Here is a 21,650-nt window from a genome sequence, read left to right on the forward strand (position 1 = left end):
AGTGTTAGTCCCATTTCTCCCAGGATATTTCTTTCTGGTTTTCCACTGAACTTGGCCTCACCAACTGCACCACCTCAAGACAGCCACAGTGAGGCACCATCAGAAAACCTGACTTCACCCCACAACCCTGACAGTATAAGAGCCCAGACTGGAGAAAGAAAGGAGAGTCTCGGTGTACATTTTAAATTTTTTTTTTTTTTATTACAAAAAAAAAACAAAAACATAGAACAAAACAATCTCAGAATCAACAACAAGTCTAACAGCCCTGGGGTAGAGACACCAGAGAGGGGGGTTAGCAAGTGTGTGTGTTTGTGTGTGTGGGCTGTCCCAGGTGGGCAGTGATTCTCTGGGTTGACCCTTTCGGTTTGTCTGTCATCAGTGCTCCTTCAAGAGACCCCCCATTGGCACAGTCGACACAAACCTGTATTCCAGTGTCGTCACCACCATAACACAAAGTAGACGGAGGGAGGGAACGAGAGAGAGAGAGAGAAACACTGTAGCACAAACATGGGCCTGACCTTTCCAAACCACTCCTTCTCCCTCTGAGCTGCCCCCCCCAACCCACCCCATCCCAGACGGGGATGCGCTCACCCACCCCCAACTCCAGAACACAATTTTGAAGCATGACAGGAGGGGGGGGGAAGGAAGTAAAGGGGAAGAGCGACTATTTTAAACGCTAAAATAATGATTTTTGTTTCATTTTCTTTAAAAATGCAACAGATTTCACGAAATCAAATAAAAACACAAGAGCTCCCGACAGCCCCCCCATCCCAGTCCAGGATTCACTGCCATCAACATCTGCAATCCTCTCATAACCCCCCTCCCTCCCTCCCGCCCTCCCTCCCTCTTTTCCCCCCCTCTCCATCTCTCTCTCCACAAGCATTGGGAGTGAAAAAAAAAAAAAGGAAGGAATGAATTCAGAGAGAGATGGAATGGGACCTCAGTGTCAGTGCGTGTATGTATCAGTGTGTGTGCGCATGAGTCTATTGTACAGAAATTGCCGGTCTGTCCGTCTGTCTATACTAGACATCTGTCCGAGTGCGTCGACACAGTGTGTGTAAAACTCTAATCTCTGCATCGGTCGGTCAGTGTGTCAGTCGATTTGTCTCTGTGTGTGTGTCAGTGTGCGCGCGCGTCTATATACAGGGTGCATCTCTCTCACTCTAGCGTCGGCGCTTCTTCTTGCTGCTGGGGGGGGGCGCGGTGGAGCGGCCTTTCCTCTTCCTGCTGGTGGGGGTGGGGTCCACCTCCTCATAGTGACTCTCCTTGTCAGCTGAGGGGGGAGAGGGAGAGTTACATTCAGAAAATGTGCCCCAAAGTATACATTTCAATGACTAGCATTGATTTTCAGTTACTGTGAACTGGCATCCTCGCCGGTTTTTTTTTCCTTCAAGCGTCTTAAAATTCCCAGAATGCATTGCTTGGAATGACTGTTTCATGCCAAGGTCTATCATTAGTATGACTTATAATTATATAAGACAAAGACAGTCTGTTTTTGCAACCAGCCACACAAACTACAGTATCGTCCAGACAAGACACACATAATGCAGTCCAGACCCGACACACGCATCCTACAGTAGACACTACAGTAAGCACCTTTTCTGGCCTCCTCCTCCAGTTCGTCCCAGTCCTTCCCACTCTCCTCATCACTGGCCAGAGACGCACTGTAATCTACAGAGAGAGAGAGAGAGACAGAATCAGAAAGACTAACTGACAAGAAGAGAATGAATGAGCGTGAGAGAGAGGGAGCAGAGATGTGTACCGGTGTCCTCGGTCTCGGAGGAGTAGTCCTCATCGCTGTCCTCCTCCTCGTATTCATCCTCCTCCGCAGAGGGGTTGAACGTCTCGTCCTCCATCTCCGACTCCGAGTCGGCCCCCGCCGCGTCGTCCTGAGAGAGGGACAGAGGAGAGAGCGGTGAGAGACCATTTTACCATAAAGATGTCACACTTCAAGTACATTATCTCTGCACTGAAAGAGAAAGGGGGTTAACAGACACCAGGAGACAGGGAAGGAGGGAGGGTTGTGAATGGCAGTACCTCGCTCTCGGGGTCCAGGAAGGACCAGCCGCCCTGCTCGAAGAACCCCTCGGGGTCGTCTACGATCGTCTTCATGATCTTCGTCCAGTTCAGGGACTGGACGCCCTCTGTGTACTTAATATCACACGAGCTAGAGAGAGAGAGAGAGAGACAGTCAGTGTGTCAGTCGGTGTCAATCAGTGTTGTCAGCATGTCAGTCAGCCAGTCATCGTGTCCATACTTGAGCCACTCCTTGATAGGGTCGAGTGAGTTGACCGGCACGGCGTTGATCATGGTGACCTTGCGGCTGTAGTCCTTGTACACAATGACGATGTCGAAGTTTTTGAGGTGGAACTGCACACGCTCGAAGTGCACCAGCTCCACCTCGTCCAGAGTCACCACGAACGGGGGCTGCAGGGGGAAGAGAAGAAATTAGGGAGGAAGAGAGTGGAGTTAACACACTGGACACTACAGTAGATTAAAAACCCTGTACTGAGACAGACGGAGGCAGTTATAAGGCCGTGACACTCACCCACTCCGTGACATTGCACAGCGCGCTGCTGGTGGGCTGCAGTAGGCAGGTGCTCCTGTAGGGGGCGCCCTGGAACCTGCAGCACAGAGGGAGAACCGTCACCCTCCTCTGTCCTTCCTTATCCCCCTCTTTCCCTCTCCTCCCCCTGTTCTCTTCCATACACCCACCCCCTCCTTGTATCACTCCTTCCCTCCCTCCCTCTCTCACCCCAGGTCTCTGAAAGGCACTTCGAACTCCAGCTCCTCCCTGGTCAGCGTCTCCACCTTCTCGATGAAGTTCTTGAACGCAGACTTCAGCTTGTGTCTCATCTCTCTCTCCATCTGCAGGGAGAAAAATCGGTAAGTGACGCACAATTCACAGCAGCCGAGCCCCTACAGACCCACGCCACGCTCCGTTACCCCAGCCTCCCCCCCTCCCCCCACTCACCTGCTCGGCATACAGGTCGTCCCGGTCGTGCATGTGCTGGTGCTTGCCCAGGTCAGTGGTGATCTCGCCCACCTCCGTGTAGAACTGCACGTCCGTGTGCCGCTTCTTCCCGAACATGATTGCGTTCTGCACGAACACGCCAACAACACCGCAAGGGAGGTTAGGAAACAGACATGCACATGAATCACTGCGCAGACGCACACAGTACAGAGACACCACAGACGCACACATACAGGCCGTACCTTGAGGTGGAAGTGCAGCACGATGATCATCTCACCGTCGCAGGGCTGGAAGAGCGAGTGCTTGATGTTGTTGTACAGGATGTCCACCTTGTCCCCCCGCACCGAGGTGAACCGGAACCCTGCGCACAACAACAGTCACCAACCACGGTCAACACAACACAGCAACCACAACTCAGTCGGCACAACCAGACACCACTACATCAAGACTCCTGGCCTCACCGTTGGTGTGCGCCTCCAGAGAGCCCTGCATCCTCTTCTGGGTGATGTTAGGCCGGATGTACAGGTCCTTGAGCTTGGGGTTGGATCGGTTGAGGTTGATGACCAGCGAGTCCTGCTTCACGATGCCCTCCTTCTCCTTCTCCTCGGCCTCGCGGGTCTTGTAGCGCTTCTGCACCTCCTTGATGATGCGGAAGGCGTTCTGCAGGTTGGACGAGGGCACCGCCGGGTCCCCGGGGGCCTTCAGGTTGGAGGCCCGGTACGTACTGAGAGAGATGGAGGAGGAGGAAAGAGCAGAGGTAGAGGAAGGAGGGTTAATACAACACAAATAAGTTTAGTAGTAGTAACAATAAGTCGCAGACAAGATTAGAGTCCAGACGGACAAACGCGTCTCTCACATCTCCTTGACGAAGGTGGCCTCCGGGTTGGGGAAGATGTTGCCCTCGTGCCGCCCCAGCGAGCTGCCGGGGCAGTAGAAGTTAATCCTCAGGTATGTGTAGTCTCCCTCCACTGACATACTGATATTCTGAGGGATAGAGAGAGAGAGAGAGAGAGAGAGGGGCAGTAAGACACCGACAGACAGACCATTCAAATGGTGGGGGGCAGGCCCGGGCAGGCAGGTGTTTGGCCAAGCGGTGGCAGGGGAGTACCTTGATGGTGGCGATGTGGAAGGGTGTGGCAATGCCGAACACGGGCATGATGACCGTCTCGTATTTCTTGTCGATGAAAATCTTCATCTCCCTGATCTCTCGCTCCTTCGGCATCTGAGTTGCGCTCTTATAGGACACATTGGACTTGCGTGCTCTGGGGCAGAGAAGGATGGGCGAGAGGGTCAGGAGAGGAAGAGGCGGAAGGGGAAGGAGTTGATACAGTACAGACCTCACCTCTTCCACAAACACTTCTGTATCTCCCAACACCACTATCCCTCCCCCATCCCTCTCCCCTCCCTCACTCACTTCTGTATCTGCTGCTCCCCTTTCTGCGCAGTCAGCCTGCGCTTGGCCTCCTCGTTCATCTGGTCCGCCAGCTCCTTCTGATGGGCCCTCCTCTTCTCCTCCGCGGTCATCTCGTTCTGCCCAATCAGATCGCAGCACAATGTCAGAGCGATTCAAACGCGCACACAGCACTGTGGTACACCGTCCACATACTGCACAGACATGCGATACACAGAAGCGTACCCTGGTTCTCTCGGTCAGCAGGGTGGCCCTGGCGCCCTTGCCCAGGAGATCCTCCGCGTTGTCGGCCTCTTCCTCATCCTCGTCCTCATCCTCATTCTGCAGAGAAAGAGAGGAGGGAAAAAGAGGGTGGAGATTGTAGTGAGAAGGATAATAGTCTTCATCCGATTGGTTGTTGGCTGGCGCAGGGGTGGGGCCGAGACGGGGCCTGGCCTCACCTTCAGGAAGATGCCAACGTTCTTGATCTTCTTCTTGACAGGCGTGAGAATGGTGGCCGGGTCATCCTGCAGGGACAACACAGCGGTCACTCACTGGCCAGAGACGGCAACTGGACAACCACACTCACTCCTTCCCTCACTGACCGACTGACACAGCGACACACACACACTACAGAGTGACAGTTGGGCAACTCCCCCAGCGTCGGCCCTGCATTACCTCGTTGACTTGCACGGTGTCTCCCAGGAACAGGGCGTACTTTTTCTGCTCCTCCTTCTTCGCCTCCTTGTTGACGAGGTCAGAGAGGCCCAGACTAACACTGAACACCATCCCTGAACAAATGGAAGCATCGTTAACACATTAAGCGTTATTAACCCTCCCACAGCCTTCCTAAGCCCTCCCCCACTCAGCCTAACCGCTCCCCTGCCCCAGGGAACCCTTCTCCCATCATAACTAACCCCTACCCTGCAACCCAACTACCCCACCCTTTCTTCAACAACCCCCACCCACACTACAGTAGCCCATCCCCCTTCCCCACTAACCCCTCCCCTCAGCCCTCTCTCTCTCTCTCTCTCTCTCTCTCTCTCACCTTTCTTCAGTTTGTACTGGTTCTTGCTGTTGATGACGAGGGAGCCCTCCCGGAACTCAATACCCATGGCAAACCTGCACAGACCCACAAAACACAATGAGACATCACAGTCACACACAGCACAATCAATGGTGGGACAGAGAGAGCGAAATATCCAGATATATAGTGTGTGTATGTTGTGTGTGCATGTGGCGCCCCCTGCTGGACTGACCCCAGGTTTTTGGTGAGTTTCGCCACCAGCTCTGGCTTCTCCTTCTTCACAAAATCCATCACAGTACTGAACACTTCAGACAGCTTCACACCTGAGACAGAGAGAGAGGGTTAATACAGACACACACGGACAGACCTCCCCCTCCCGTCCTCTCCTCTCCTCTGCTCCTCCCTCTCTCACCGTGCTTCAGAGCCTTGAGCAGCTCCTCCTCCACCTGCAGCAGGAAGCCGTAGTTGTCCTGCATATCCTGGGGGGGGTCGACCATGAGTGTGCGCACCAGGTTGGAGCAGTAGGACTTGTAGCGGATGCCCATGGCGCAGGTGATCGCCCCGAAGTGCATGTGGGTCTTATCACTGAGAGAGAGACAGAATTTAGTGAATGGGTATTGATGATCTGAGGGGAACTCCAGGCTGTAGGGCAGCGGCAGTATTGATCAGTATGGGTTACCTGACCACGCTGAATTTGAGGCTGTAGTGGCCGCCGCTCTGTATGATGGGGGGGTAGCACATCTCCACAGTGGAAGGGTCGGCCCCCGCCAGGTACTTCTTCTCCTCGATGGCCTTCTCCACCGACTCCGCCAGCTTGCTGTGGCGCACCTTCTGCACAGACGCAGCACAGACACAGCACCGTCAGTGTGCGTGTACAGTGCATGTGTACAGTGCATGCGGTGTGTAAAGTGAGCAGTGAGTGTACAGTGTGTGGTGTGTAGTGAACACAATTCTTGTACAGTGTGTGATGTATACAGTGCGTGTACACAGTGCACGTACAGTGTGTGGTGTATACAGTGCATGTACAGTGTGGCATGTGTACAGCATGTACATACAGTGTGTTGTGTGTACAATGCACGTAAAGTGCAGTTGTTTAGTGCAGTGTACAGTGTAGTGTGTCAATGTGTCTACAGTGTGTCCTATTGCTCATCTATCAGTCAGTCAGTGTCTCTGGGTGTCTCGCGTCTGACCTCGTCCGCGTCCACGATCTCCATCACCCTCTCCTTGAAGAACTTGGTGAAGACCTCGCTGGTGACGCTCGCCGCCTTCTTCATCAAGGCCAGCTCGCCCTCCTCCTTCACCGCCATGCAGTACGCCACCGCCGCGCTGATGTCCACCTGAGAGAGAGAGGGTTAATACTGACTGTAAGGCTCCCTCCCTCTCCCCTTCATCTCCCCTCCTCCTCCTCCTCTCCCGCTCACTCACCCTCTCCAGCCCCTCGGCGGTCATCGTGTCGTTCCAGCTCTTCATGTACTCCCCGGGGAACTTGTCCTTGACGAACACACCCACGCTGCGGCCCTCCCGGCTGCCCCGGATCGCCTCCACCATCTTCTCGAAGTTCGCCTTGTTGCTCTCGTTCTGTGGCCAGAGAGGGAGGGAGGAAACGGAGAGAGAGGGTTAACACAGTACAGCATAGAGGGCCAGCAGTAAGAGACGGAGAGAAAGGCAGAGAGATGGACGGAGAGAGAGAGAGAGGGCGGGAGGCGGGCGTTCACCTTCTCTCGGACCAGCAGGGTGATGGGGGGCAGGCCGTTGGCATTCTCGTTGCCCTTCGTAACGGCCACCTGCTTGAGGAACTCCACCTTCTTTTTACTGGCCAGGAACAGGATCTTGGACTCACAGAACACCATGATGGTGTCGGTCAGCTCGTAGCCGAAGAGCCAGGTCTAAGAGAGAGAAAGTGAGCGATAGTTAGAGAGCGAGAGATAGAGAGCGAGAGAGGGAAGAGAGGCACAGAGAGAGACAAAATGTACTCATAAGCGTTCAATGAATTCACCTCAGCTTGTGCTTCCTCACAGTACAGCATGAAAGCCCGTACCTCAGTGTATCAGACCTCACTACCACGGCCCATCGGCACTGCTAGCGTAGGGGTGCCCCTCTTCACCGACACTGTACTGGGGACAGCGGCACAGACGCACAACCCCCCCCACACACACAGCGATGACATCATCAACGCACGCTCTCACCTGCAGGGCGGTGGATTTGGCGTACACGATCTCCTCGTCCACTCCCACCGACACCACGATGGCGTCCACCTTCCCGAACTCATCCTCCCCTTTCTGAGAGAGAGTTAGAGAGTGATACACTGACAGAGACAGTTGCACCGAATGACAGACCCCCCCCCCCCAGACACACAGAAAGACCAAGACACACACACACACACACACTGGATGACTTACCAACAGAGACAGAAATGCAGACTGACTGACACACCCAGTCAGACAGACAGGCCTAGTGAGCCACACATGTGCACACAAGACTGACAACCTTAACAGAAAGAGCTAATGTAGATTTTGAGTAAAATAAGAATCTCTCAGACAGCCTTACAATAACACACACAATCATCGCAGCAAATACTGCAACAATGACAGGAAATGTGCAGGCACCAGACACACCAGTAGTAGCAGTCTTAATAAGTCCTATTAGTAGTAACACAGGTAGCTCCATGTGTTCTACATTCGAGTTCTAGAATAAGAGTTCGCCACGCTCGATCTAGGCTCAAAATGCTCATCATCATCATCATCATCATCATCATCACAGAGCTGTGCCATCGAAGCAAAAATCAAATAGACGTCGTATTATTATTACGACTGACGTTTATCGATGCACAAGGGTACAATTAAATACGTCATTTTGTATAAACAGAAACGGTCTGGCACTTATATGAAGAACAACAATAACAGCCTCGAAAAATCAGGCTATGGTATTAACTTGAGATGTGCCGGATTTGTTCTTATCCTTTATGATTTGAACACACAACCATGGTGTGATGCATGGGCTCGTTTCCCTGCTCTTTCCTGTCCCCACAATGTGCGCGCCGTCTCTCGCACAGAAATAAAGTTTACACGATGTGAACTTTCCCTCCCCGCCTGGATCGGACGGATTCAGCCCGGCCTGGTACAGCAGGTCCACCTCCATCCGCTTATTTTCATACGGATGCATGCATTAGAGGGGTTTAATCTGAAATCAGCAGGGGAACCGCGCCGAGAGAAGGAAGCCCATGTTCACCACACGCAAGCTAACATGGTGCTCGGGGCATGTTCACATTGAGATGCGTGCAAAAGCAAACCAGCACCTTAATGTGACGTTTTAATCAACTCCACCTCGCTTTCTCCCCCGGACACCGAAAATCAAGTGGGGGGATTAAAAAAAAAACAGCATGTGTCGTTTTAAACCCCTACACAACCCCAGCGAGGCCTTCACTCTCGCCCGATCCATTATTAACAATGACAACAATCCCCCCCCAAAACTGGATATTTTAATGGGATGCATTTGCACCGCGGCCGAGGGGCAGGCGCTCCCCTCACCCCGGGTCCCAGCCTGTGCTTTCGGGTCTGTGTGGCGGGCGATTTACCTTCCAGTTGCCGTACAGCCGCTTGATCCGGCGATAGTAAGCCTCCTTATCCAAGTTTACCGCCATAGCGCCGCCGCCGCGTCTCTCACTCCAGCCCCCGGCTCAGCTACCGGCCGGCCTACCGCAGCAAACACGCACTTCCCCCCCGCACGCAATATATACACTATTAGCAATCGTTGGTAATTATGGATTTTTTTTTTGTTTTAAACCAAAAAAAAAAAAAAAAATTTAAAAAAAGGAGTGTTTTTGGTTTGGCTATGGAGTGTCGTGCTAGGATGTTGTGGACTGTAATCCAGCGGCTGCGTGTCACAGATGACGCTCATTTGGAAGGAGCCTCTGCGCTACAATGTCACAGATTTACATAAATAGCGAGCCGACCGCTTACACACACACAGAGGGACACACACGGGCCCGCATATCTTTATTAAAATTACACCCTCCTCTCTTTCCCTCCCCCTCTCCCTCCTCCCCTCCGTCGACAACAGCCCAGCGCCATCTATTAGTCATGTATGTATGTATGCAGGCGTGTTTTTTGGTCCTGAATCGCACTGATTAGACGTGAATATGGATTATTGCTGTTGTATCGGATGCACTCCTAGATACGCAAGGCTCTCGGTGTTTGTGCATCCCTCTCTCTCTCTCTCTCTTCCTCCCTCTGCACTGCATGAACGTCAGGGAGACCAAATTTGTATGAATGTGTCTCTGTACGTGAAAAAGTGAAGGTTTCTTTCTTTCTTTCTTTCTTTCTTCCTTTCTTTCTCCACCCCCCCCCGCAGCGCCCCCTGCCGCCCACACCCGGAAGCAGCCGGCGCGAGACCCTGGCCGCGCGCACTTTTTTTCTTTCTTTTTTTTTTCCTCCTCTCTTTCTTTCCGTTTTCATTCCGTCTTGTTTTCCCGCCCTGTGACTGAGAGTGGGAGGCCGACGTGCAGGCAGAGACGCACAGAGCCAATCATTTATTTATCTTGGGAGAGATTTCAAAGTTCTCTTTCTCTTTTAATGGCACCCCCCCATACTTAAAAGACCCCCCTCGTCGGCCGTTGAGATCCCGGGACGAAATAGTGGGACGATCTTCCAGCCTCTGTTGGAGATGCCCCCTCTGTCTTAGCCTTTCAATCACAGTTGAAGACTCATCTCAATGAGGCACAACCCACCCCAGAGGCACCCCGGCACGGTCACCCACACCCCTAGGTCTGACGAGCCATGGCCACCCAAGGGCTGTTGATGGTCCAACCCCCCCACCCCTCATGGCCGGCAAGAGACCCCCACCAGAGGGAAGAGCACAGCCAGCAGCACCGATCAAGAGCTTCCTGATCTCCTTGCTGCTGTAGTAACTGTAATGGCTGGAGGGGGGGTGACCAGGCCTAGGCCTAGATATTTATTTTCTCGTACATGCCTTCCATAGGAGTTTTAGTTTTTCTCTCCTCTGTGCCTAATGGTTTATATAATGTTGGTTTATGTTATTTTAACTGTTACAGGTCTATTTTTATTAATTTTTATTTTGCTGTATGCTTACCAGTCTGTAAAGCGCTCTGCAGCTACCCTACACAAATAAAAACTGATTTGTATCAATCCTTTCACACTCACACGGAGAAAGAGAGGGGAAAGGGGGGCGGGCACATTTGAGACACGGGAAATAAAGGTTTTTGAATTGCATTGAACAGAGGAGTGTGTGAATACTTCCCTTTGGCACACTGATACAACACACCCCTGCATTTTTGGATGCATCTTTTCTATGCAGTGGATTTATGCTACTGTGGCACTGCATACTCTATTATGAATAGTCACCCTGGTTAATGGTATGTGTTCATAAAAAATGTGTAGCGTTGTACTGTGGTTTAGGCACGGGGTACTTTGGTAAAAGTAGCACTCGCTTTCACACACACAAAAACATCTCTCGATCTCACTCTCAGTTTCAGTAGACAAGCTCTGACTGAGACAAGACCCCACTGAGCCACGGCTTCCCTTGAATGAACGATATTCCTCAGACCAAAACAAGTGACTCTATATCCTTTTTTAAAATGAACGTGTGTATGTACAACTACAAATGCATTATTTCTTCCTATTAATATTAGCTGGATTTCTAGGGGCAGTATACCAGCACCACACAACCTCACTCGAGTGCTGCTGCTGTAAGGAAACGTAGGACGGCACCCCTTCAGAACACAACCCCAGAAAACAAAACACAGACAGGCAGGCAGGCAGACAGGCGTTTGGAGATATTTATTAGGATTTCAGTAAATTCCATTCGAACCCATAATTTACAAGTTATCTGGCCTCTCTCTCTCCCCCGACCGCAGCAGAAAGTTCATCTCATTATACATTGGTTTTTTTTTTTTACAGCTCATGATTTGCGCTCTACTGTTCCTTTGTGTTAAGCTACAGTATAACTACACAAAATTAAAAAAAATCATTAAATATATTTAAAAAAAGAAAAGGCAAACAAGCGATGATAAAGAGCCGCTCTTTGCCTCTCGGAGACCCCCCACTGCTCTGAAGCGTGACTCTGGGAGGGGGCCGGCGTCAGACTGAACCCAGCACTCCTGATTTAATTACTTTGTCCATTATTATCATGATTATGGAACTGATTGTAGTGTCACCCGTTTCAGTATCAGTTATTGTAACAGGCGCTCGTTCACTCACTCGCAGTCATCCTCCTGCAGGGGATTACAGATTCTGTTAACCTCTCTCTCTCTCCAACACTGTCCTTTCCCATTACGAACATATAGCAGATTTTGTTGGCAGATGTCTCCGTGTCATGTCCACACGTGTGCGTATTCCTCTGTAACACGGTCTACTGTCACCCCCCCATCACGGTCTCCGACACTGTGCTCTCCGGACAAGAGACCAAGAGCGTCTGTCTACTGAACCCCCCCGACGGCTTCCTTCAGACGGGGAGATGAAACCACTAAAATAAAACTCAGAAATTCATCAGTCCTACATAATGAAATGAAATGTAAAAAAAAATACAAATTCTTGCAGGGTGGAGAGACGCTGCTTCTCCTCTCCCTGGCCTCCTCTCCTTCCTTCCCCACTTCCTGTCTTCTACCCCTTTCTCCTCCTCCTCTCCCATCCCATCCTCCCTCCTGGCTGCAGGGTTTAGGTGACGGTGGTGGTCGAGCCCTGTCCTCGCAGGGAGCACCAGGCCATGAAGATATCCCTGAAAAACACAACCGAGAGGAACCGTGAGACACACAACTCGGTGAGCGAGTGTCGGTGGGTGTGGTGCGTCAGTTCTGTGTCTGTCAGTACACACCAGCAGTGTGTCTGCCATTTGTTAGTGTGCATGTGTGGTGTGTGTCAGTACTCACCAGCCGTGCGTGTGTTGTGTCAGTACATACCGGCAGGGCGTGTGTCAGTGTGTGCGGGTCAATGTGTGCGTCAGTATTTGTGTGTTGTGTGTCACTATGTGTACGTATCAGCGTGTGGTGTGCATCAGTTCTCACCGGCAGTGCGTGGCGACACACTCGTTGCTGCAGTATTCGCGGTCCCAGTCCTTGCTGTCCACGGGGGGGTTGGTGCAGCCAGCACGCACACAGCGGCTGGGGGGCGGTGAGGGGGCCTCCTCCTGTGGGGGGGACACGCTCAGCTCCACCTCCATCTGAAGGAGGGACAGAGTCGATACACCGTTTGACCGACTGGACACCACAGCACACGGATACACACCGTCACAGACTCACACGTTCAGACTAACACACACACACACACCCCTCCCGACCCCCGTACCGCTCCAGCCGTGAACTCTTCCGCCTCCTGGGCCTCCTCGGCGGCTGAGGGGGAACAGGCGGACTGCGCCACCTCCACGGCCATGGCGGGGGGAGAGGCGACGGAGGAGGCAGGGCCTGCCGCCTGAACGACGGTGACGGGGGCGGTCCCGGCCGACGAGGTCACGATGATGGGCGCGGCTAGCTCCGCCTGCAGGGGGGCGGGGACGATCTTGATCTGCAGGGGCGGGGGCGGGGCCGTCGTCACCGAGACCGCCATCCCGGCTCCGCCCCGGGGCTTGGCCTGCAGAGGGGGCGGGGCCTGGGAGTGCACCATCTGCTGGAGGCGGGGGGGAGGGGGCTGCTGCATCTGCTGCAGCGGGGGCGGCTGGCTCAGCATGGGTGGCCGGCTGGGCCCGGTCACCACCGTGGAGGCGCCGGCGGCGGACAGGGCCGGGTTCTGCTGCAGGATTCGGGTGGCCGGGATCACCGTGACCACGGAGGTGGGGATCTGGTGGCCCGAGCCGGCCAGCATCTGTTTGGAGATGATGATCTTGGTGACGGTGGGGGGGTGGGCGGCCGCGGCGCTGACGGAGGGCTGCAGGGGGGGCGCGGAGGACTGCAGGGAGGCGGCGCCGGGGCTCTTGCCGGCAGTGAGGCTGGGGTGCGCCCCGGTGCGGGAGCGCGTGATGACCTGGGGGTGGTCCAGGATAATGTTGGAGGTGCAGATGTTGGTGATGGTGTTCTGGTTGGGGGCGTTGTGCGGGATGCGGGGGGAGCGCAGGGGCGCTGGGGGCGGGGCAGCCTGGGGGATCGGCACTGGGGGGGGAGGGGAAGGTTCGGTGTCCATGACTTCGATCGTGGTCTGGGGAGAGAGAGGGAGAGAATTTGAGAGAATTATTTCTAAACAATGGCTATTTTATGCCCCTTTTCCAAGCTGAGCTGGCCTGGCATGGATCGGGTGTGTACGCTGTGAATGCTGAGTCACGCTGAAAGATAGTCGGGTTTTTCAGATGACAACAATGCAGTTGCTTGAGTGTGTGGTTGTCCTCATAATTGTCTTATTATTTTTTACTATATGGGAATGAAAACCAACTGGCCCAGCAACCAAACTGTAACAGTGAACCTGCAAGCATTAACATACATTAAAACTTTCTCAAATACGACAAACAACATTTGAAAGACTGTAACGACACTTTAATTTCTATGTTAAGCTATAGTATCGTTTAGTCATTGAACCCTGATAATATGGAGTATTTCAGCATGCACTGGAACAGTGTCTATATAAAAATTATGGATAAATATATCAATCTATATATAACATTGTAAAAATAATATTAGCCTTTAACAGAAGAGTCTAAAACGCTTAATGTAGAAATCGTAGAAATGTGGCTTACTGCACATAAAATGTAACCATTATATCCAAACTTCTCAAATTACAAGACTGACACCATCCAGGCTGATAAATCAAAGACTTATGTTTAAAGTGATATAAAAAGCATAAGTATCTTGTGTAGCGCTTAAGGTTGAACGCACTTGGTTTGCTTTATTGTTTAACATTGATATTGAATGTTAAGTCAAATTGGTTATTGACAATAATAATTATCTTATCTTAAACTGTCTCCATATTTTATTGGTAACATTAGGATTACAAACTTTGGATTACAAAAGTAATGGTTATGTTTAAGCACATGAAGGTACGTTACACGATACATAAGCGAGTGTCTAAAATGCTTTTGATGTTGTAAAATAACATTCAGGTCGAATGTCATTAAAACTAAATATCAATTGTCAATACTAACGTGTACTCTTTCGATATAATGACATTTGAGTACAATTAAATATCCTTCCCTTGTAGATTTGACCTGTATTATTTGTTTACTTGTACGAATAACTGCTTGAAGAATCCATTAAAAACTTGTCTAACCAACGGAGAGAGAGAGAGAGAGAGAGAGAGAGAGAAACTTGTGAGAAATCGACTCGGGGGGGGGGGGGGAAGGGAAGGCTATACATTTTCTAAGCTTTGTTATTTCAAAAGCTGTGCTGCAACACACAAATGTTATGTAATTAGTAATTAAAAAGCTATCAGTGTTTACTGTTATAAATAAACAAACATATACATCATGAGACGCCAGAGAACCAGTTTAAAATAAATAAATAAATAAATAAATAAATAAATCGGATGTTGGAGATTAAAGACCTAACTTTACAGATGAAGAAGGGCAATCGCTCGAAGCGATAACTGATTAATTTAAACTCGTTGTGTAGATCAATCCTACAATTCTTTTTACCAGTATATAGATAGCAGTAGTAGATTGTTAAGTATTTGTGGTGTATTTTATTAATCTATTAAGTATTTGTAATGCATTTAGACCTAGTAATCGGGCAGGCTGACGCTAGTGAAGATGAGTTCAGTTAACTCCTCCCCCGGCATGGCTCAGCCCTAGGTAAGGAGCAGGGCTGAAAATCCACAGCCTGGTTCTGGGTCAGATCGTCAAAATTGCCAGTGGGTAACGTGCCAAGCCGAGCCGCGCCGGCCTGGTTACGGCACAGATATATACCGGTGGAAAAGGGGGTATTAGACACACTCCAATCAGTAATATCCCATTTCCACTAGCCACGAACAGGTGCAACTAACATTTGCTTGCAGGCTTTCCACTCACATTGTCGTGAGGTAAAGCCGGCCTGGGATGTGAATTACACGAAAGGTCAAAACGCATCCTGGGACCCTCTGCATTCTGGGATTTAGTGTTTAAAACTGTAGGCTGAAATACCTTTAACATTAAAGTGCAATACACTTTGGACTGAAAACGTTTTTACAATATCTAACAGATATTCAAAAGAAGAAACCGGGACAAACGTATTTATATAACAAATGACATCACTTAAAAACATGATAGTATTTGTCCAAACATTTAGTGTTAATGTTGACGTATCTGCTCCCGTTTCATCTAGTTTATTTTATAAAAGAGCTGATAAAAATAAACGAGTATTACTTCTCCCTGTATCATGATCCGATTTACATTGACAATATAGCTTAACTTAAGTATCCGATATAGTTTCCTTATTATTAATCTGCCGGATAATTAACTGCTGTGCATTATTAAATACAGTACCTGTGTGTTAAATCTGTCCCATGTAGCCACTTAGCATCATGAAATATACAGTCACAGCCTATATATGTAGTTTCTTAAGAACAACTCAGACATGTATATAAAAATACAGCTACAACACTCTGGGATCCATAACTTACTTTTCACAAATTCGGTATTAGCTTTATTACCCTGTATAATCTACATAAGCTTAATCAATGTCGCTAAATAAATGAATCGCATCAATAACATGCGCGGCATCAACTTTTATTTTGTCTGGGATTCATTTACAGAAGACCCTGTACTGACACGGTAATTAATGGATTATGCACTGGTTTTATTAATCACTGCTGTCAAGGTAGTGATGTATTTCTACAGTCGGTAAAGCGTCTATACTAGGATTACCATTATGCTAGTAGTAGTATACATATAGTTCGCGATAATGAGGGTTTACAAATTAAAATATTCGCTTCTTCATGCAATTGATCACATAAAACATGCAGGCTTTTATTTTTAATTTTTTACAATTAAAAAAAAAAACTTTTAAAAGAGTGTCAACAGGGGAAAGCTAAAAACTTGGGACATTTAAACTATTTTGAGATAATTTACAAGATATCGCGACATTTAATTTAAGGCCAGGACATATGGTCATCATAGTCTTTCATGTTTGCGTGTATTTATAAAAATAAAAGTGAATATTTTGTCCCGGCACACTGTATTGCAGTCCTCTATCCAGCAGGATTTTCGTGATCTTTTCAAACACTTCTCAATGTCTCACTGCTCCAAGCAATTGATCCTGTGTGGCACTTTCCATCTACATTTCAGTGGCTAGTGGAAATGGGGCATTAGTCCAGTAGTCTCTTAAATAAAGGTCAGGGTTCAATTCCACTGGGGACTCTGACCTGACCCTGACCTTCATTTAAAACACAAATAATGTTTCATAGTGGAAATGGAAGTTAAATTAGTCCAATCGACTCATAAGCAAAGATTTATCAGTCGAGTAAACTTATACCTATATGTACTGCAAGTCTGGCTGCCCCCCAGAGCGCAGGATTGGCTGACGCCTCTCACCTGAGACAGCTGATTGGCTCGGTAGGCTGCGAGTGCTTTCAGATACTCCTTCTTAGCAGCTTCTGTCTTTCGCTTGTACACCTGAGAAAGAGAGAGAGAGAGCAAAGGGACAGTGAGAGTTTAATACAGATACACTAAATGGGCACCGAACAGACCGAGGGACAGAGAGTGAGAGAGAGAGACAGACATATCCCCAGCCTCTCTACCTGTTTCTGCTCCTCTCCCAGGCTGTCCCACATGGAGGCCACGATCTTGGACACCTCCCCGAAGGTGGCGTTGGGGTTCTGGCCCTTGATGGCCGCCTGCGTGTCCCTGAAGAACAGCGCGTAGGCCGAGACGGGCTTCTGCGGCTCGTTGGGGTCTTTCTTCTTCTTCCCCTTCTTCCCCCCGCCGCCGCCTCCCCCGGCCCCTCCCGCTCCTCCTCTGCGCAGGCCGCCGGCCGTGAGGGAGGGAGGCGGGGGGTGGACGTGGCCGGCGGAGGAGGAGGGGACGGAGGACGAGGACAGGGAGAGGGCGGAGGTAGCAGCGACGGCGTCCCCCACAGGGCTGAGAGAGATGACAGCCGGGGAGACGGACACTGGGGACTCCACCAGCACCCGCTTCTCACACTGTGGAGAGAGAGAGAGGGGTTAGTAAAGATATGGTGACTGGACACTACAGTACATTGACACTGAGAGAGACTGACAGATAGACACAGTAAAGAGAGAGAGAAGGACAGCGAAACAGGGAGACGGTAAAGAGAGAGAGAGAGAGAGAGAGAGAAAGAGAGACAGAGAGAGGAGGACACAGCGAAACAGAGTGACAGTGAGAGAGTCAGAGACAGAGTCAGACCCAGGCTGTCATACCTGTCTGTAGTCATCTGCGTCGTCGTCCTGCAGCGACCCTGCCGGGGAGGGCGTGGCAGACAGTCGGTCATCGGGAGACTGAGGGCGGGGCAGGATGGTCCCGCCCCCCAGACTCAGCCCCAGCTGCGCGCTCAGCTCCGACTGGTCGATGGTGGTCAGCTGGCCGTGCCCCAGTAGGCCGTGGTTAATGTCACTCAGTGGCACGTCGATGGTCATTGGGGAGGAGCTGCTGAACTGGGAGCCAATCGAGTGGCCCAGGTCCTGGATGGGGGAGGGAAAAAAGGGACCCACACAATCAAATATGACCTCCCTACTATCTCCTCTCTCCCTCTCCTCCGTCCACTCTCCCTCCCTCTCACCATGCTCAGTGTGGAGCTCAGCATCGCCCCCCCGGGCTGGGTGATGACTCCCATGCTCAGATGCTCCAGGCCCTGCGAGGGAGGGGTGAAGGGCGAGGAGAAAGAGGGGTCCCCTCCCCCGCCGGCCCTGCCCACCATCCCCACGCCGCCTCCTGCGCCTCCACCGCCACCGCCGCCCCCAACGGAGCCGCCGCCCCCCGCACCACTGCCCTGCAGATCCGCGAAGTGGCCGACCACGTCCGACACGGCCAGCGTCGAGTCGGGGTCCAGGGAGATGGGCGGGATCTCGAACTCCTCATCACCCAGGGAGGGGGTGTGAAACGTCTGCAGAGAGAGAGGGTACAGTGTGTGTATTACAAGTATACAGCAGAGTATGTGGATATATAATATACAGTGTGTACTATCAGGGTATGTAATGTACAGTGTGTATAAAATATGGAGTGTGTGCAATACTAAGTGGCTTTGTGGTTTTCTTTAGTATATTAAACATATTGAGCATATTATTTTATTCTCTAAAATACAATATACCTATAGAGAATTAAGTCACATGATTTATACTGTGATGTACTGGTTACTGTGTTTTCGTCCTTACAGTTATCATACTGTTGAAAGTGTTTACCATAGCATCCCTGGCATACATATACTGTAAAGGGTATAGATTTGTACAGTGTGTGCGCAGTTTGTATACTGTGTGTTCGGTCTGTATACAGCGAGTGCAGTGTGTCAGTACCTCAGAGGAGGAGAGGAAGGGGTGTCCAGCCCCAGAGATGGTCAGATAGTTGTCACTGCCTCCAGGGAACTGCAACACAACAACACACAGTTACTGCGTCATCATCACAACACAACACACACATACACTGTATCACCATCACAACACAGGTCTGCGAAGACATAAATAACAGCCCACACACCCCTTCCCTGTATCAAACATCAAAACAAAAGTGCCAAAACATGTGGCTTGCAGGGAACAGTAACAGCACAACACAGACAGTTGTTATATCACCATCACAACAAGACACTCAGTTTAAACACACTCCCTACACAGTGACACTTGTTATTCTGCACACCACTGTGTAAAATGACCGAAATACAGTGCACTGAACTTTTCTTTGCATCCAGTAACCCTTTCCTGGTAGATGGCGTGTGTTTACAGATCCAGGTCTGAAGATCTTGTGGTTTAAAAAGGCCGCAACGATCATAATTATGACTACAAAATGCCGGATCAAAATACTGCGGTGAAAACAGAATGGCAGAGAGAGAGGGGGATAATGGGGATACAGACACAGTAACAGAGAGGGGAGACACAAAGATACAATGGTCGCCTCACTGCAGCACCGATTTCTACACGTATGCACAGACCTGCACCTTTCAACCAATCCTATCACAGACCTGTGCAGACGACAGCACGACCAGTGAACCGAGCGAGAAGAGACGCGGGGACAGAGGGACAGAGACGGCTACGGCGAGAGACAGGGACACACAGAGCGCACCGGTCACCTTATTGACAGCGTCGTATCCGTTGTACGGCTGCGACGCGTCCAGAAAGTCCTGCTCGCCGTGCTGGCCCGGGCCGTCCGCCAGCCCGGTGTAAAAATGGAGATCCATGGCCAGCGCTGTCCACACGCCGGTGTCTATCGTGGTCGCGGGGTGTTTCTGTATTTCTTTACGTATTTTTCTTTTCCCTGCGCTACAGTGTGTCGTTATCCGAGCGGCGCCTTTCTACAACGAAGAGTTCATCCCCAAACAGACGACGATAATCCGGCCCCGTGTGCGCGGTGTGCAGCGCAGAAATCCGATCAGACGGCCGCGGACACCAGCGTCCCTCCCCGGGCAGACCTCAGCACGCAAATGCCCGGAGCGTATTATCCACAACGCGTTTATGTCGGTTTTCCGGAGAGCGGCTGCACCGGCGCAGACAGCGGGCTGAATGGCACCCGACTCCCGTCTGGCTCTGGAGACGGAGACCGAGGAGGAGGAGGCACACCGACCGCAAATGGATTCGCCTCTTGTGGTCCACCGTGCAAATCACAGCCAGCGCTTTTCCCCGGGGGTTTTCACATGTTTGTGAGCGCTACGGGTGTCGACGGTGTGTGTGTCCCGCCGCTCGGCTGCACTCGGCCGTTGCTCTCCTGCCTTTCCGAGCGGGGACCGACGGGCGGAGCGGGCGTGGGCGAGTCCAACTGATCCAAACGCACACGGGGGGGGGTAGTTCACGTTAGGGAAAACGATTACGTTTTTATATCGCACAGATTCCGAAACGCTGTGAAAAGGGAGCGAGTTTACAGCCACAGCTACACGACTCCGCTCAACGAAGATATAGGAGCGCCTGGTGTTTATATCCCGCTCCACCAGCAATCCCCTTTCCCCCTCTGCATCCCACGACAATGTAGCAATGGTTCGTCCCAGATGGATTTAATGTGGCGGAGAGAAGGCTTAACCATTTGTGTGCCGATGGGAGTGAGTGAGAGAGACGGGGGGAAAGAAAGGGAAAGAGTTGGACTGGCGACCTCCTCCTCCTCCTCCTCCTCCTCCTCCTCCGATTGGCATGGATCTTATGGAGGTGTTTGGTTTTATTCCCTCTCTTCTAGTGTGTGTGGGTATGACAGTGTGACTATCAAACACTGCACTGAGAGAGATGGATGGATGGATGGATGGATGGATGGATAGACTTTGGAAGGGAGGATGAACTCCAGTTTCAATTCTGCTGCACTTCCACAGCATGCCAAAATGTCATGTATTATTATTTAATGATTCTATACCCTTACTATCCAAGGGAGTGCGTTTGAGTTTGACTCTCTCCCTCCCTCCCTCCCTCCATCATCCCCAGAAAAAAGGACAGAAAAGCGAGGAGAGTTGGCGTCTCTGATGCTCGCAGGGACCCACCCAGGGAGCTCATCTGCCTCTACAGAGTCAAAGTGATCACCATCATCGCTTCCCAACGCTATGGCTTGGTTTCGAGACCAGCTTTTATTCGGGGACATCATAAAGTAAAATAAAAAAAAGGAATGGATCGATTTAGAAGCATCAGCGACACTTCACTGTATCCGGCTGCTGGGTACAGATCCACGTTTATTACGAACTTTCGAGAGGGGGGCTCGGCTCGGCTCGGCTCGGCTCGGCTCGGTTCGGGTCCGGTTCGGTTCGGGTGCTGGGTGGGCGAGTCGGGGATCGCGACCGGTTCCTCCCTTACCTCCATCGCCGCTCTCAGTCCAGTCGCTGTGCCCGGTCCGCTTCCTCGATCACAACATTACAGAACATGGCACCGGCTTCCGGGTTTCCCCGCCGATTCCGGGAAGTGACGTCACTGGGAGCCTTCTTCCACTTCCTGTGCTTCTGCCCTCCCCCGACGCATCATCATCGTCAACAGCGCATGTGCAGAACGAAAGCGTGTTACAGTGTATGTGTGTATGGAGGGCCAGGTTAATATTGTTGCTTTTTTCCGCATTCTTGCCTTAGTGTGTGGCCCTTAGGTGTAACTGAGCCCAATTTACGCACCATCATTTATGACCTATCTATATAGACGTCTGCTCTCTACTCATCTAGCTAGGTTGCTGTCAGTGTATATCTGACTGTCTGTGTATCTATATCAGTCAGCCACATTATTATTAAATAAAGG

At 50.9% G+C, this 21,650-nt stretch overlaps 2 protein-coding genes across 4 annotated transcripts; both read right to left on the minus strand.

Moving 5' to 3' along the window:
- Positions 1 to 175: 175 nt before the first annotated feature.
- supt16h (SPT16 homolog, facilitates chromatin remodeling subunit) lies at positions 176 to 9,389 on the minus strand. Of its 2 annotated transcripts, XM_066722936.1 has the most exons (25): positions 8,966 to 9,389; positions 7,578 to 7,670; positions 7,107 to 7,277; positions 6,817 to 6,969; positions 6,582 to 6,728; positions 6,071 to 6,222; positions 5,804 to 5,976; positions 5,624 to 5,714; positions 5,413 to 5,486; positions 5,043 to 5,155; positions 4,826 to 4,891; positions 4,611 to 4,706; positions 4,389 to 4,504; positions 4,083 to 4,236; positions 3,831 to 3,958; positions 3,436 to 3,698; positions 3,217 to 3,335; positions 2,975 to 3,100; positions 2,756 to 2,868; positions 2,549 to 2,624; positions 2,258 to 2,427; positions 2,038 to 2,167; positions 1,763 to 1,889; positions 1,597 to 1,671; positions 176 to 1,273 (listed from the first exon to the last, which is right to left on the minus strand). In XM_066722936.1, exons 1-25 carry the CDS (start codon positions 9,029 to 9,031, stop codon positions 1,164 to 1,166), a joined length of 3,102 nt encoding a protein of 1,033 aa, XP_066579033.1. In that variant the 5' UTR covers positions 9,032 to 9,389; the 3' UTR covers positions 176 to 1,163. The 2 variants fall into 2 exon arrangements, with proteins under 2 accessions (XP_066579033.1, XP_066579034.1); XM_066722937.1 differs by lacking the exons at positions 7,578 to 7,670; positions 8,966 to 9,389 and adding an exon at positions 7,388 to 7,538.
- A 1,782-nt stretch (positions 9,390 to 11,171) lies between these two features.
- tox4b (TOX high mobility group box family member 4 b) lies at positions 11,172 to 21,328 on the minus strand. 2 transcript variants are annotated; one of them, XM_066722940.1, is made up of 9 exons: positions 21,225 to 21,328; positions 18,765 to 18,833; positions 18,035 to 18,358; positions 17,676 to 17,936; positions 17,037 to 17,438; positions 16,831 to 16,911; positions 12,690 to 13,532; positions 12,410 to 12,564; positions 11,172 to 12,123 (listed from the first exon to the last, which is right to left on the minus strand). In XM_066722940.1, exons 1-9 carry the CDS (start codon positions 21,228 to 21,230, stop codon positions 12,063 to 12,065), a joined length of 2,202 nt encoding a protein of 733 aa, XP_066579037.1. In that variant the 5' UTR covers positions 21,231 to 21,328; the 3' UTR covers positions 11,172 to 12,062. The 2 variants fall into 2 exon arrangements, with proteins under 2 accessions (XP_066579037.1, XP_066579036.1); XM_066722939.1 differs by lacking the exon at positions 21,225 to 21,328 and adding an exon at positions 19,532 to 20,536.
- Between the last annotated feature and the right edge of the window lie 322 nt (positions 21,329 to 21,650).

The sequence above is a fragment of the Amia ocellicauda genome, chromosome 14 (assembly GCF_036373705.1).
Source record: "Amia ocellicauda isolate fAmiCal2 chromosome 14, fAmiCal2.hap1, whole genome shotgun sequence".
NCBI classification, from domain to species: Eukaryota; Metazoa; Chordata; class Actinopteri; order Amiiformes; family Amiidae; genus Amia; species Amia ocellicauda.